Source organism: Pogonomyrmex barbatus, unplaced genomic scaffold, assembly GCF_055798465.1.
Source record: "Pogonomyrmex barbatus isolate J1 unplaced genomic scaffold, ASM5579846v1 scaffold4, whole genome shotgun sequence".
Classification (NCBI taxonomy): Eukaryota; Metazoa; Arthropoda; class Insecta; order Hymenoptera; family Formicidae; genus Pogonomyrmex; species Pogonomyrmex barbatus.
This window is the reverse complement of record NW_028297138.1, coordinates 3,233,627-3,250,319: the sequence shown is the minus strand read 5'-3', so window position 1 is coordinate 3,250,319 and position 16,693 is coordinate 3,233,627. Positions and strand designations below refer to the sequence as shown.

The following is a 16,693-nucleotide window of genomic DNA, read 5'->3' as shown; positions in this document are numbered from 1 at the left end:
CTCTGGGATTGGACTGGTTTGTGAATTAATTAACCTCAAATAGGAAACGAATTTTATAAATTTTGTATCGAGGATCCTTCTTATTAATTTGATTATAATTTGGATAATTTACATTGAAATCAATTTTTCTTAATTTATATTTAGGAATTTGCTTAGTTATTTTAATTTTAGTTTGTCTTTCTAAATTTTTAAGTTTTAGGAACAATGAGAGGGGATTCTTATTTAAAATTATCGTTTGATTTAAACTGAAATCTTAATCTTTTAATTTGAACTTTGCGCCCTCCTCTTTTGGGCATGAATACGTTTAAAAATAATTATTTATTATTAAGATTCTAAATTCAAATTATTCAGTCGCAACACCATTGGTTGCGACTAAATGATACGCTACGCTATTGTTAGCGACCGGTTTTGGATTTAGAATTATGATCTTGATTTTAATTAAGAAGAATTTAAGATTTCAGTTTTCCCAATTATTTTAATTTAAAATTACCTTTATTTAGTCGAGAAGACTTTTAAATTCTCCTAAGAGAAGTATTACAGAAATTAATTATAAATTAAAAAATTTAACCCTAAGGTTGATCACGCGTCACAAACTAATGTCACCGCCTAGTTAGTACCAAAGAAAAAGCCGCTGCCGCTTTTTCCGCACGCATATTTATAGGTGGAAATGATCAGAATCCCCGCGCGAGTTTCTCACCACTTCCTTCTTTCAAACCCATAATTAAGAGAGGGAAGGTTCTTTCTCAGAGGTGTCATCTGAATCTTCGTTGGTAACAATCGAAGCCTGGTACCGACAAGAATTCAATCAATAAATCAATAAATCAATATTTTATCATATTACGCGCATTCCTTCATTTAAAATTATAAGATGTAGATAGCCGGGATACCTCTCCCCTTAAGTCATATGTAGTACTTTATGTTACTACGTATGACTTAAGGGGGGAGGTGTCCCGGCTATCTACATCTTATAATTTTAAATGAAGGAATGCGCGTAATATGATAAAATATTGATTTATTGATTTATTGATTGAATTCTTGTCGGTACCAGGCTTCGACGTATAATATTACGAATAATATTAATTAATCTGATACAAAATTAGCTTATTTCTATACAGAGATTACTATTTTTCTTATTATTATTGTATTTATATATTTGTTATTATTTTGTTTTCTTTTTTTTTGTTTATGATTATTTATTTATTATTTGTTGTCAGTAATACAAAATATGTTCCACTTTTTTCCTTTTTTTTGTTTGTTTGTTTGTTTTTTTATTTGTTTGTTTGTTTTTTAGTTTGTTTGTTCGTTTTTTTGTTTGTTTTGTTTGTTTGTTTGTTTTGTTTTTTTTTTGTTTATTTTATTGAGTGATTATTGTATTATTGAATATTTATTTTATTTTATATATTATATGTTAAACAAGTACATTTCTTCCGTTATTGGTTTTTTTTAGTATATAATTTCTAATACATTTTTCGCAATCTAATAGTTTTCTTAATTTTAGAAGTTTTTTATGGCATTTTACACATTGTATTTTCTCATCTATATTATCATCGTTAATAATCGCGTGGCTATGCCAATTTGGAAGGGGTAATCTTTTAAAATTTTCTGCGCCTATTTCGGTTGGATTAAAGCAGTCTCCACATATTTTTCTTTTAGGTGGTATGGTTTCATAAAATATATAATTATAGTATTGTCGTAGTTTATTGAATTTGTCTGGGCCTGTGATGCATCTTAATTCCGGATCTCCCAACATTTTGGTATAGTTTATTTTTTGATTTTGTTGTTTCTGTGTCTTAAAAGAAAATAAATTTATTATTATGTTTATTATATTTATTTATTAATTAATTTTTTTAGTTACTTACAGCACAATCAAATTCTGGATCTTTTATTTGTTTTTTATAATTTTCTACTTCTTTTTCTTCCTTTTGCATTTTTATTTATTGGTTTGATACGGTAGAATGAGTCCGTCTCGTACGAAGAACAGAATGATTCTGAATGATTTTTTCGACAAGGCTCTTGGCCCTTAGCTTACGCTCTATGTTACTCTTATCTTATAACGCCTTTTGTTTAGATGGGAAAGGTATTTCATTGTCTTTGTTTAATGTGGACTTATCTTTTGCTTCCTGTTTCATTTTTCATGTATGTAATGTGTTGGTATATATGTCTTCTTAGTAATGTATGCATGAATTTGCTTTATGTATATTCTCTTTTATTGGGGCCGCTACCGCCGCCGCCGAGTAAAAAAATAAATATCTCTCTCGTATTATCTCTTCCGTTGCGGTTCTCTCCCTTCCTCCAGACTTTTTTCGTATCCGTAATGATTTTTTTATCGAGACCTCGCTTACGTTTTAACAATTTGTGTTTTGGATGGCGGGGAAAAAGAATAAAAAAACATAATTCGTATATCATATTTATTTTATTCATGGTTATCTGACCACCAATTAAATAATTTGAATACATTTTGTAATGTGCAATTAGTATAGTGATATCCGCATCGCATAGTATTATCAGCGTCTAGATTGTTTAGAGAATCTACGTCTTCGTAATCAGCATCCAGAGTCTCGATGTACACGCGCTCATCGTCCAGAAGCAAATTCCACAGCCATTGTCGTTATTCATGTCCCTTGACATATACGACAGCATTGCTGTCATCGTCGTCGTTGTCGTCGTCGTCTTCTTCCGTTTCATGCACAGCCTTTGTAATCAAACTCTTAGCTTTGCTGTATGGAATCGTTCCGTCGTCCCATCGCAGTCTATGGTGATGACGTATCACCCAGCGTGCGCGAGACTTGTCGGCACTTGTGAGGAAATGCCATGATATAGGGCTGCAAAAACATAGTGAGAGAGAACGGTCTGTTTTCTGAGAGCGGCAAACTCCTTTACAACAAACTGTCCCCCAACGAAAAAACTTTGCAGGTCTACGAACGTTGGCACGACCATGACGAGCAATTTTTCGAGACTGCGGTCGATTTCGATGTATCGTAGATTTTATTGTCTCTCTCTCTCTCTCTCTCTCTCTCTCTCTCTCTCTCTCTCTCTCTCTCTCTCTCTCTCTCTCATGTGCCAGCGATGCTCTTGCGTACAACATTGGTCAACGGATTGTAGTGAACCACACGATCGTGTATAATGAGACAGTACGCGGTAGTATTCATCGGTACGTTCTCCTTAGTCTCAAATTCCAATCTCACGGTTGCGCTCTTGACCGATTCGTTTTGTCGAGAACAATCAATGATTACGAATGGACCGTTATGTAGAAAAGACGTGACGGTGAGACTCGGCTCGAGATACTCGTATCCGTAGTAACTCTTGCAGAAACGCGCGTATGTTTCATACAACACGACCATCTGTTTTTGTCGAAATCAAGATGCATATCGTCATACGGATAACATTCCGAGTTCAGATAGAGTTTCATGTTGGTTAAATTGCAGTCGTCGAATCGGCTCGTGTCCTCAGCCATAACATCTTTGCGACCTGTTTGCAGAGCAAAGATGACGTATCGCGGTTTCTCGAGCTGAGTAGCGGTCTTGATGGCCCACGAATGTTTGGTTGTACGCTGTAACAGCGGAAACTCGTACAGATCCCACGAGCGAAAAGCCATGCTCAAGTATCGTCCGCTCTCCAAAATGCGCAGCATCGATAGTTTTTTTTTATCTCGCTCAATAACACGTGCGGCATTCGCCATTGTATCTTGAATAAGTCGATCACGGGATCCAACGCCGAATTTCCCATCAGGCAATTGTTGTCGTTACGAGATCGTATCAAGATCAACTCGTGACGAGCGTTGATTATCACGCGTCTGTAATCCTCGCAAAATCCCAACAGTGCGTAGAGAGGTACGCAAAAGTTAAAATATCCATCCGCGCTAGTATGCGCATCCCAACCGGCATTCCTCAGAATCACGCTTCTGTCGGATGATGTCGTTACGTAATGTTTGAGCGTGCTGGTTACGCCCACGTTTCTGTTACGATCAATCTCCACACCATCAAGCTCGTATCGAATCTCATCGAACAGGAACGCGACAAAATTATTTCCCAACACCACATCAGATCCCTCGACAACTCTGTTCTTCGTTCGTTTTCCCTCGATATATAGAAAGCTTTCGTACGGCAATGTGTGCAGATCTTGTTGCTGTATAGGTATTCTTATCTCATCGCTGTACCCAAACGTCGTATTGGCGAACGGGTTGTACGCATGAGTCTCAATCTTGACGATGTGATTGTCAAAGATTGGCTCGTCTTCGATGTTTAGGATAGCAGTCATTTCACAAGTTGCGCACAGCGAATCCTAAAGCTTGTAAAAATTTAACGTTCGACGCGTTAAGTTTCTTCTTCTTCTTGACGCAGCCGGATGAGCGAATATTGTCGATCGATGTTTTCTTTGTAAAAGATGCGTTATCTCTGCGTATGCTTCGCTTCGTTCAATACGAGCATCTCAAATGTCACGCTCGCGTTATCGCTGTCGCCGTCGTACGTGCAATCTGACGGTGATCTCTTCTCCTCTGAAATCGAGCAATCGTCCGTTCTGGTCAACAATGCGTATCGTTAGCTCCGTAATGCTCCATACGATGACTGGCAGGTAAATGATCTGCATCGGCCTTTCCGATATCTTATATCCTGGCGGCACGCTCGGTGAAAATTCGTGTATCGTGTGCATACTTTTGTCGTTGCTGTATGCGCCCGCGGTCACGTTGCACTCTACACAGATAATGTTTACGTTCATTATGTTGATCGACACGTCCGATTCGTGCCATCTTCGCGGTTGCAGTATACGCCTCGAGAAACCCAGCAGCGATCCAATGTTATGAGACTTGTTAAAGTTTATTCTGTAGGCGCATTTAATCTCACACCTCATCGTGTTGTAATTTGCGCGGAGCACTATCGGGTATTCTCCAATCTCGTCATCGCCGCGCGCGGTGTCACCAGCGTTATCCTCGGGCGCGTCGCGTCGCGGACGTTTCCGTAAAATCTCACATTTCAAAAATTCATTTATGGCATGCAGTTCATACGATCCCTCGGGAATTTCTGCATCGACTTTGCCAAAATAAAATGTATTGTTCGAAGCGTTTACATTTGGTATCGTGTGATAAGTCTCCAAAATTGTTAGATCAAGCTCGTAGTCATCGTCGCTCAAATCTATGGCTGGAGAATAATTTGTCACGAGAACGCTGCTCTTCCCGCTCAGCGTAAGCATCAGCGACATGATGGAAAAAGCGTTCGACGAATACTGAGACGTCGCGACATTTTGTCGGACTTTATAAATTTACGCGCGTCGGCCGTTTTGGAGAAGAAACCACAAGCACATCTGTCCACAGACGCTCTGATCGTATGTCTGATAGGACGTTCGATTGTACTCTATCGTAGCATCGTCTCCGAAATATCATATTAGTTCCTTGGACGGTCGAAGATTACCGAAACTGTCAAAGTACACAACGCAATTGTTTCTCTTTGCGTACGCTACCCAATGAATGCCGGGACTTACCGTGTCGTCCAGATTTACGATACCGCTCTCTTTTCGACGCGCGCCGCTAATCGGTAATGCGTCACGCATAAAAATTCCTCTAAAGTACGGTACGCGCATACGCTTCGCCAGCTGATCCAGTTGTACGTTGGTGGTTACACCCGTAGGTATTTTTATCGTCTCTTTGGCGTTTTTTTTCTTTTTTCGCTGTTACTCCTCGTCCGCGTTTGTACGGAGCGAGATACAGTTCTCGTCCGTATTTGTACGGAGCGAGATACAGTCCTTGTCCGCGCGTTTCCATCGCACGACGTTGCAGTTCCTCGAGTTGACGTTGCGCGACTTTCCTGTCGTTTACCGCTTTCGCCACGCTGGCCGCTCCGCCGATTAAGGACCCGAGACTGCCCAAAATTGGTAAAATCGGTAACACACCACCTCGTTTCGCCGTTGGAAGTATTCGTTTCTTTTTTTTGCCGGCTTTTTTCTTCGCCTTCATACCCATGCCGATCTTGGTCTTGGCTTTCATCGCTGCCCAAACGGCTGCAGCTGCAGCTTTCTCGCTCAGAGCCGAATCTCTCGCGATGACGCGTCCTAAGGCTTTATCGGCGAGTACCTTGTCCGCCGCGTGTCTGTCGGTGAGATCGTTGCTCTGAGAATACGCAATGTCGTGTTCACGGCACGCCGCGTCCAGTGGATTCATGCCCGTTTCACCTCTGGTCGTTTTTTCAGCCGAGTACCCGGACCGCAAAACTGATAGCCGGGGATATGTAGTTTGAAAGAAAGCGCGTTTATCGCTCGATTGAGCAGACCTGCAATGTAGCCTTCGTTTGACGCTGTTGCTGGCATAGGCCACAATCCTTTATCTTCGGTGCAGGACCGTCTATATGACCTCGATCCCACGATTGATTATAATGCTCGTCGCAGCGACGATAGGTTTGAACCTCCAAATCCGCCTTTATATACTCCGGAAGCTTGTCCCACACGTGATCGATATAATTACCGCACACGCGTAACAATACGACCTTCGGTATATATTGCAACTGCTCAGCGCTCAAATCCCGAATATCGGAGGGATGCGACAGCGCGAGATACATTTTTGCTACTGAGCGATTCGTGGTTTCGCGCGCCTATAAATAGGCGTTCGATCGAAGCCTAGATAACGCAGTGCGAACATGAAATTTGTACGGCAGCCGCTGATGATACGCGTCGCGAACTGTGACGAGAGAGCGCGAATGATAGGAGACATCGCGACGGAGCGCAAGCACGGTGCAATGTTACCGAGTACTATACGCGCCATCATTTACGGGCCGTCGAATTGTGGTAAAACCAACGTTCTCATAAGCTTGCTCGAGCGTCCGCACGGTGTATGTTTCGAGAATGTGTACGTATACTCGAAATCATTGCAACAACTGAAATATTGATATCTCGAAACTTTGTTGACATCGATAGAAGAAATCGGCTACTTTACGTTCTCCAACAATAGTGACGTCATTCCATCGAGCGAGGCACGTCCCAATTCGATCTAGTGTCTTCGACGACGTTGCGTGCGATAAGCAAGATGCTATGAGAGAATATTTTTCGATGGGCCGCCACTGGAACGTCGATTGCTTCTATTTCTGTCAGACGTACGCGAGGATACCTAAACATCTGATGCGACAATGCGAACCTGCTGATTCTGTTCAAACAGGATGGTACCTACTTGAAACATGTTTACAACGATAACGTAAATACCGACATATCATACGATGAATTCTGTGCGTTATGCCGCGATTGTTGGCAGCGCGAGTATGGATTTCTAGTGATAGATAAGGACAGTCCGCTTATCAATGGGCGATACAGAAAGGAATTTAATACGTTCGCGGTACCGTAACGTGGTTAATCGATGTCGATACGTGGAGCAGGCAACATGGATAACACCAAAGATCGCGAGAAAATAGCGAAACAGATTGCGAAAACGAGCGATTCGATTCGCAAAAAATATCGCGCTTTAAAAACTGGTAAAATAGCTGAAGATACAGCGTTGGAGAAACGCTTCAAGCCCATCGTCGAACCTCTAAAACAGATTGTTGAAAAAACCGAGGAATCTCAATCGATTGAAAAAGAAGTAAAGGATCTCGGTATTAAGAAAAAACAAAAACGTGAAGACAGCGATGACGACAACGATAATGATATTACTACTACTGACAAGGATTCATATTGGACGGATGTTGGATGATTGAAATTAACGCCACAATCTAAAAAACAACGTACAACGAAAGAATTGAAAGCCGCGTCAGATTCACTCGTGTTCGAGTCTACACCGATACAACCATCGAAAGACCCACCGAAAGAACCACCGCTGTTCCTGCAAAAGGAAGATGTTTTCGAAACAAAAGACGCCAGTGAACCGTCATTCGAAACAACTATCAAACAGAGTCTGCAAACGCAACAAGGTCGAGAGGCGTTGCATAATCAGCTGGGACCATTAGGGCAAAAGTACGTAAGCCCTCTCCTCGATGATAATGGAAAAAAACGATACATTTGATCGCGTATACGGTGTTTATTTCGATAAAAACAGTGGTGCGATGCTTGGTGACAAGAAATTTGACGTTGACAAAAATGACTCCATAATCATAGACAATGTGAGATACAATGGTACATCAGGATTTTACGAATTGATCTTCAAGAGACTTCCCGATGACGCGGTTTTTACCGAGGATGACAAACAAACGTATAAAAGTATATTGTTAACAACAAATGCTCATAGACGTGATCACAGCGCCCATAATCCCATCAAAGGCAATAGGGGATCCAAGTATATTAACATCATCGCTCCGCTCGTATATACGTATGGAAGTAGCGGGCGTAAAAAGGGCGCAGGCGTGAGCAATATATCAACCGCCATGAAGTTAAACGACAACAAGATCGATTACGTACATTGGGACGATCCCAACGAACTGGTGGATCGACTCCGATTGCTCAACGCTTCGCACCGAGCTGATAACAACGCTCACGACAATGAGATGCTGTCGATCATCGAGGAACTTCGCGAAGCCGGCATTATTATAAATTAATCGCGTATCGACGAAACGAGCCAGTCGATTAATGTCAGTGAGGAAGAAAACAATTTTAAATTATATATCTTATTTACTATTAAACATCGTTGAAACATGCGATCCGATGGACGTGAAAAAAATGTTAGCTCCGGGAGGCGACGACTCGTTGAGGAATTGCACGCTCCGGCGAAGAGAAATTTTCCACGAAGACGTGTCATAATTCGGGGATACGACGATCTGTGGCAGGCTGATATCATCGAGATGCGTCCGTACTCGAGTTTCAACAGAGGTCGTCACTACATACTCATCGTCATCGATGCGTTGAGCAAGTATGCCTGGGCCGTATCGCTCAAGAGCAAGGTCAGAAGCGAGACGGGTAACGTTATCGCTAAGATAATTCGAGAGAGCGGAAGATGCTCGAGAAACTTGCAAACGGATATGGAAAAGGAATTTTACAATGCCGATGTGCAAAAACTCTTGAAAAAACACAACGTTAATCATTATTCCACGTATACGATGTTGAAGGCATCGATCATCGAGCGATTCAATCGCACGCTTAAGAACGACATGTGGAAGATGTTTACGCTCAACGGCACTTACAAGTGGGTCGACGCGCTACCGCGTCTCGTGTCAGATTACAATGCGCGCAAGCATCGCACTATCGGCATGCGACCCGTTGACGTAACTCCCGCGATCGCCAAAAGACTCTTGGATACGGTATACAGCGCGATAAAGATCGCAGGTCTAGCAAAATTCAAAGGCGAATCGGTATGCGTGAGCAAGTACAAGACAATTTTCGAAAAAGTTTACACGCCAAATTGGACAACCGAGGTATTTAAGATCGTTAAAGTGCAGCGTACTAATCCCGTAACTTATCTGCTCGAGGACTATCGCGGAAAATCGGTCGCGGGCGCGTTCTACGAACACGAATTGCATCGCGCGACTCATCCGGACGTGTATCTCGAGAAAATACTACGCAGGAAGGGAGACAAGGTTTACGTCAAGTGGCTGGGATTCGATAGATCGCATAACTCATGGATAAACAAAAGCAGTGTGATTTAATTCATTTTTCTTATTTTTATAATGTATTAAAAAAATAAATATACACTGTATACATGTATACAAAGAGTTTTTATTATTTTTTTCTGCCATTACATTTTTTAAACTATACATGTATGTAACTTACGAGAACACATGTAAAACTGCATGTATTATAAACAATATATGTATTAAGCCGAGTATATATTAAATAAATCGAAGAGAGAATTAAAGCTAATTCCTCAGCAAGCAGGATCTTGGTTGCTATTATAAATTATATATAAAATAAATTTGAACAATTAAATTTTATTGTAAAAACTACATATAAAAACTACAAAAAATACATACATCTATACTATATATAAAACAGTATCGTATAAAACAGTATCGTATAAAATTACAAGAATACATACGTTCATACATACATACATATGATACATAGGTACGTACATACATACGTGCATATATGCATACATATAAACTATATAAAAAATATAAAAATATATGTACATTGTATAAACATGTATATATTACAATGTATATATTACAATGGAATCCGCCAATGTCCCCACGGTAACGTCTCTGTCGAATCCGGTACGATGTATCGTTGTATTGTCGATGTATTGTCGTCGTACGAACTGTACGGATTTTCGACTCGGACACCGTATATACTTGGTGTAGCTTGGATCTTATACACGACTGGCGACGAGTCATTTCGATCTCTTCATTCAAACACCGCGTATAATCGTCGAACGTTATTGTTCGCGTTACGACGTTAGTTTTTACACCTTTCGCCTTTTTAATATCTTTTCTGCCGTCCACCCTCACCGCGTACATCTTCGCTCTGAGTGAAATCCGATGAATTCCGTCATTATCGCACCATTATTCTCATCCTTCATTAGACCGGATACTTTTTTATTCGCGAGAGGCATCCCGTACGCGTTGTCCGATGGATAATCGCTCGTATCGAATCTAGCGATATCATGTTTCATCGTCTCGTACACATCATCGCACTCGATGTGGTATACGAGACTGTCCGGTGTACATGATCTTACATTTCTCGCGATACAGCGGTGACATGTATTCTTTATGAAATTTGTACAAGCAGATTTTCGATATGTCGAGTATACACATACCCACGTAAATCGGCTTGTTGAATTTTACCTCGAGTTTACGCAATTCGACGGCGATTAAGTTTTCCGCAAAGACGCTGCGGCTGTGGAAATTTGGTTTCGCGATCATTGCTTCTGCGCCATACCGTCCGTCCCATTTGGTCAAAAGTTTAACGTCAACGTGATTGCGCACATTTTCCATTGTTTTACCGAATACCGCATTGTTCATTAATTAGTACAAATTTTTTTCGAAATCGTTTTTCGCGTACGTTCTAAAGTGTGTATTGAGTTCGATGTAATCGCGGAGCCAGGCGGATTGAGCAAATTGTAGTACGCGATATATCTTTGCGATACGAAGACTATGGCGCGTACATTGCTGCAGGTTGCGATAATGGATGACATACCGCTTCTTATCGTATAACGCGAGAAGTTTATCCTGCCGGGTGGTGCGTGCCGAGTGGTTTATCGCGCGTCGGACAGAAAGATCAGTGTGTCGATCGTGCAAATGATGCGGATACTCGAGATCGACCTCGAGAATATAATCCGTAGACGAATCCGGAGCGATCGCGCTCGCGTCAAAGTTCTCAATGTCTTTCATCCATCGAAATTCGGCATAGGGCAGCGGTTGACACATCGCCCATCCGTTCAGATTATTTACGTCAAAGTACATAAGGTATGATGACAGTTTCGACGGGTCGTACGAACGCATGTACTTGTTATTGGCCTGCGCGTATCTGCCGGAACATTGACTGAGACCGCCGCGTATACCGCGTTCGATAAACATAACCATATCGATGTCGGTGAGCAACTCAAATTTTACGCGCGTATGTTTCAACATGGCGTCCCACGTGAAACCTGGCAATGTGTAGGAATGCGCGTGATCGAGTCCATAACTCGCGACGCAACTTTCGCGGAAATTTTCGAAAACGTTGGCCAATAACAAGACATCGGTCTTGAGATATAGATCGCTGTATTCGCCGAGCGTTCGGATGGAGAATCGCTGCCAGACGTTCGCGGCGTGCGCGTAATCGTTCTCCGACATCGTGTCACCGGTCAACGAGCTATAGAACGATTCGCGCGATGGTAGGTGCGTGTCTTGCAGCTTGTCCGCGCGATCCACGTATTCGTACGGAAAGATACCTTTGCGCGTCAACAAATCAAAATTTTCGTTTGAGATCGTGGAAAATTCGGAACGTAAAATTTTTAATTTTTCTTTCGTTAGAAAAGATGCCAATTTATCAAGGCTGGTATTTAAAAACTTGTACGAATCTATGAACCGCAAGCGTACGCAATTTCGTAAATCTGATCTCTCGGTGGTATCTTTAACGTGTTTTGTAAACGAAATATATTTTTCTTTTGTTATCGGTAGCACGTCGATTCTGCCTTCGAACGCCGTAGCTATTTCCGTGATGATAAAGTGCGTGTCATAACCGGATAAGTTGTGAAATACTATGGGAATGCAATATGAATCTTTATAATTTAGATTACAATTTGAGTGCGCGGGACCACGGTAACGACCGGTAAGATGGCAATGATCGCGTACCCGCGTGTCGTCCGACGCAAATGATTTCTCGCAAATGTGACAACGCGTCGCGCTACGATATGCCTCCCACTGCTCTCTCGACAACGTTTCCATGGGGACATTCGCGAATAACAGAATTTTTACTTGATGCGCCAAATCTTCGAGTTGCCGAATGAACCACGCAACGCAGTTTTCGTCGCGACGAAATGGATATACCGATAACGCGTCGTCGTACGAGCATCGCACGTAGTATCCGATGCTAAATACCTCGTGCTGCTGGTAGGTGTACGATGCGTCTTCCCTCTCTGCCGGTTCAGTTCGCCGTAGTACGCACTCCAAGTCCGCGTAAACGATGAATGGAAGTCGTTCCTTTCGTGTGGTTCTTGAATTCGAGCCACTTGTCGTCCTCGCTCGGCAGTCGGATGGCGCAATCGTTCATCTTTTCGCAGTCCGTTGTATGTGATTGCAATCTTTCAGACGAACTGAAGTAATGTAGACATCTGCAAACGGAAAATATGATTTTTTAATAAACAATTTTATAAGAGAATTTTATAAGAGAAATAATAAAATTTGTTAAAATACATACCGGTCGCAAAAGTATTTCTTATGTCCGTATTTATTCAGTTGCGAGCTCACAAGACGGGACAGATCTTGGATGTACGCAAAGTGCCCCGCGTTGTCGTCGCGTGGATCCTGCATGTACAATAGATTTGCGTGCTTCTCCATCTTCCTTGATGTCAGCCGTATCGGGAGAATCTCCTTTTCCTTGATACCATAGACGTTGATTGAGATGTCGTTGAGATGTTCGAACTTCTTAATTTGGTTCAACGTCATCGGAAACGTAATGTCTTGCAAATTTAACACCGTATAATGCGGGTACGACAATTCCCGATTTGTATTCCTTTCAGCCGGATGCAGAGCCGCGACCACCGACCACGCGAAACACGCATTGTCCTTGGATCGTACATTGATCACCGCTCGCTTTAACATAATTTCCCGCGGTAATTCGATGTAACATCCCGCGTGCATTGGATTATTTATTCACGTTTACAGTCAAATTTAGAATTCGCGACAACGCCCATCCACTGTCGCGTTCTTGGAATTCTTCGAGCGACGCCAACGTGAGTTCGACGTATTGCTCGTACCACTCGTCCAAATTTGACACTCGAAAGAGTTCACTATTTTTAGTGTTTATACTTTTGTTCGCGCGTTTATCGCCCGTCACAAACTCGCCGTTAAATGCAGTGTTCACTTTCACACTATCGTGTCTTTGTACAATATCTCGCATTCGCTCGAGCACTACACTACCAGCGTCTTCTAAAAATTGTCGCGGCTTGATATAGTCCACATTGATCACCGCACCTGTTGATATACGGCTTTCAAATGCCGTATCGATTTCTCGCCAAACGAGATCCAGTGTCTCTACTCGCGTACTCACCACCAACGTGCACGAAACGTCTTTCTAGTTGTACTTTTGCACTCGCGAGTCGCGCGATCCTCGCCACCGCAAATTGTCTATTTGCAACGGTGAGGACGGTTAAACAACACGGCTAAGTTCCTCGAGTTGTTCGATGCACTCCTCACATCGTTGCAACCACGCGAAACATTCCACCAAGGTAGCGACTTGGCTGCACTGCTCCAGTAGCTCGCGTTCCACTCGTTCTAGGTGTTCCATATTGCAAAATCTTGATTCTTTTAAATTGTTATGCTGTCTCATCAAAACAATTTTACATTTTTTTACTTTCTTTTTTTCTTTTCTCTATAGCTGCTTTAACTCGAAGCCAGTATATAAAGCGTTGTATTTCCGACATGTCCGGAGATTGATGGGAACAGAACAACCATATATGATTATTCTCGCTTCTTGGAATTATCTCTGCTACTTTTTGCCGCCAGAGAGGTAATAATATATTGTATGCGTGTCCTCTATAATGATAATATGTGCACGCTTCCAGAATTATTTCCGCTCTCTTAGAAGGAGCGGAGAAGCAGAGAGTCGAATTGTAGCGTCCCTTAACTCTTGGACGAGGAATCGGAAAATGGGGAGTTGAGGTATAGTGTCTCTTTATAAAATACACCGCCACGTTTGCTGGTAGATGAGAGAGATTGAGAACTTGTTAATTCCCATAACGGAGAACTTGTTAATTCTTCCAATGACCTTTCCATATTCTTTTATATCACATCACACTCTTCTACTTGCATATGCCTCGTTCAAAATATTGTCTTTTTTCAATTTGTGCAAATTGAGCACATGTTGCATGGCATTATCATACAGACGGACTGTTGACAATTGGAGCAAAATATTAAGGGAGGGTGTGCGTCACAGCGGGGCCCGACCACGAACCAGTCGTGAAAACTCGTAATTATTTTGCGAAAAAATACCACCTCAGCCAGGAATCGAACCTGGATCTCCTGCTTACCGGGCAGGCATCTTATCTTTTCGACTACCGAGGCATGTGATGATATTTATCGCAAATAACGTGTTTAGAATAACACGTCAACAATACAATGATACATATATATATATATTATAATATACATATATACATGTATATATATATTATAATATATATTATAATATACATATATACATGTATTATAATATACATATATACATGTATATATATATTATAATATATATTATAATATACATATATACATGTATTCTTTCGAATCCCCACGACCGGTACTCCAGAGCGATGTTGATCTCTCACTCGATGGATGCAGGTCGGACTGCAGCGGCGACACCCTCCAACGCCATTGGCAAATATACAAATAATCCTCCTGGAGCACGACAGGAGAGATTGCATCAAGCATGGCTCGAACTCCCGAATAAGAAGGGAGGGTGTGCGTCACGGCGGGGCCCGACCACGAACCAGTCGTGAAAATGGCTGTTTAGCGCATTGAGAGTGTCTATCTCGTGCTTCCTAACGGCATACAATATCCAATGTCCGTGTCCAGACGAACCATGCATTCGGCACACAGAGTTAGTACATCACCCGTTGAATAATAAAATTGTATTGAACAATACTTTTTATTATTATTCAACGCAAGGAGTTCCGAACGGGTAACAATTTTTTCTGCATAATCCGTAAGGTCATCACTTTGATCACTTACGTAATTGCTATCGTCAGACAATGCGTGCTCTTTGTCTTCAATATCAATGTCAATATTGTCAATCTCTATTTCTTCTTCATTTTGAAACACTTCGTCCACTATATTCACAAAGTCTTCCTCATCCATATTAAACATATTTTCTATATTTAACATATTATCCATTTTCACCGTCAACTATTTTTTTCACACACATTAGACTTCCATCTACTGTGATCCTGCACACCCCATGACGCATTATATATCATCGACAATTTCTTTGTCCCTTTGTCGGAGCATCATCATAGGTCTCCCCAATTTGTTTATAGCAGCCGGAGTATCCGCGCTTCTCTTGACACGCCGCGACACGTACGCCGATTTCCACGAAAAAAGCCATCATAAGTCTCTCTGATTTGTTTATAGTAATCAGAGTATCGGCGCTTCTCTTAACACGCCGCGACACGTATGTCGATTTCTACGAAGAGCTATCTTTTCGCGGGCTCTTCCTAGAAAAAAAAATTTGAACATTTGTCATCGCGCTCCTTTGCGAACATGTCGCTACATGTTTGATTGCAACAATGAAATTCCTAGAAAAAAAGGGGGGGAGGGGTTAACGGTTTGCCATGTCAAAAATTTACGCGATAGTCCTCCTCCATCGAACGATCTGCACGATAAAAAAGGTACTCCGCTCCTCCATCATTCGAACAACACGCAATGTATTCCGCCAAAGGAAGCAGCGCACCGTACAATGGCGAAAAACAAAAGAAGGAATGTAACGCGTAAGTTTCAACTGCATTTTTTTATTTTTTCTCTTTTTTCCAATATTGTGCAATATTATATTTTTAATTTCCACAGTATTTCGGTGGAGCGTCGAGCGGTGCGCTTATTGAGCAGACGTTACACTCTGACGGCCACGGGTTACAAATATTTGGAAATTGGAATCAACGTTGGTCCACCGAGCTACGTGGAGATCGCTCTGGGAGATCATCTGGGACAGGAATTGATACTGTCTCTCGAAACGTGGAAGGGACTCTACGAGCAGCGATGGAATATCTATAAATTGCTGCTAAACGATTACAAAGACAATTTTATAAGCGTCGGACCGTTAACCGTCAGAATTTGTCTGATGAACGACGTTACACTCGTACGTCTTGAATCTTTGAACGTACGCGTAACGATAATCGAATCGACGTTACGTCGAATGTTTGCTCTGAACGAATGTATCGATGTGACGTTCGATCGACTCGTCAGATTCGTCGATACGATCGATACCAAGTATACGCGATTCTCCAACATTGCGTCTGTTGTAACAGATCCCGAGGAAGTGCCGAACGCGATACACGATTGCGATATCTTCGATAGGACGTCAACTCGTCGATTGCGAGCTGTTAGCTTTAGTTTTTAGTGTATAAGAAAAAAACATGTGAATAAAAAAAATTTCACAC

The 16,693-nt window shown here is 41.8% G+C and overlaps 2 protein-coding genes across 3 annotated transcripts in view; both read right to left on the bottom strand.

The window, feature by feature from the left end:
* LOC112552911 (uncharacterized) overlaps positions 1-16,693 on the bottom strand; it is a 295,572-nt gene that overhangs the window by 68,079 nt on the left and 210,800 nt on the right. The window lies entirely within an intron of this gene.
* On the bottom strand, positions 9,601-14,968 carry LOC148935673 (uncharacterized). 2 transcript variants are annotated; one of them, XM_089081286.1, is made up of 2 exons: positions 12,745-14,968; positions 9,601-12,658 (listed from the first exon to the last, which is right to left on the bottom strand). In XM_089081286.1, the coding sequence occupies exon 2, from the start codon at positions 12,270-12,272 to the stop codon at positions 10,869-10,871; it is 1,404 nt and encodes a 467-aa protein (XP_088937412.1). In that variant the 5' UTR covers positions 12,273-12,658; positions 12,745-14,968; the 3' UTR covers positions 9,601-10,868. Both variants share the same exon structure in this region, with proteins under 2 accessions (XP_088937412.1, XP_088937413.1).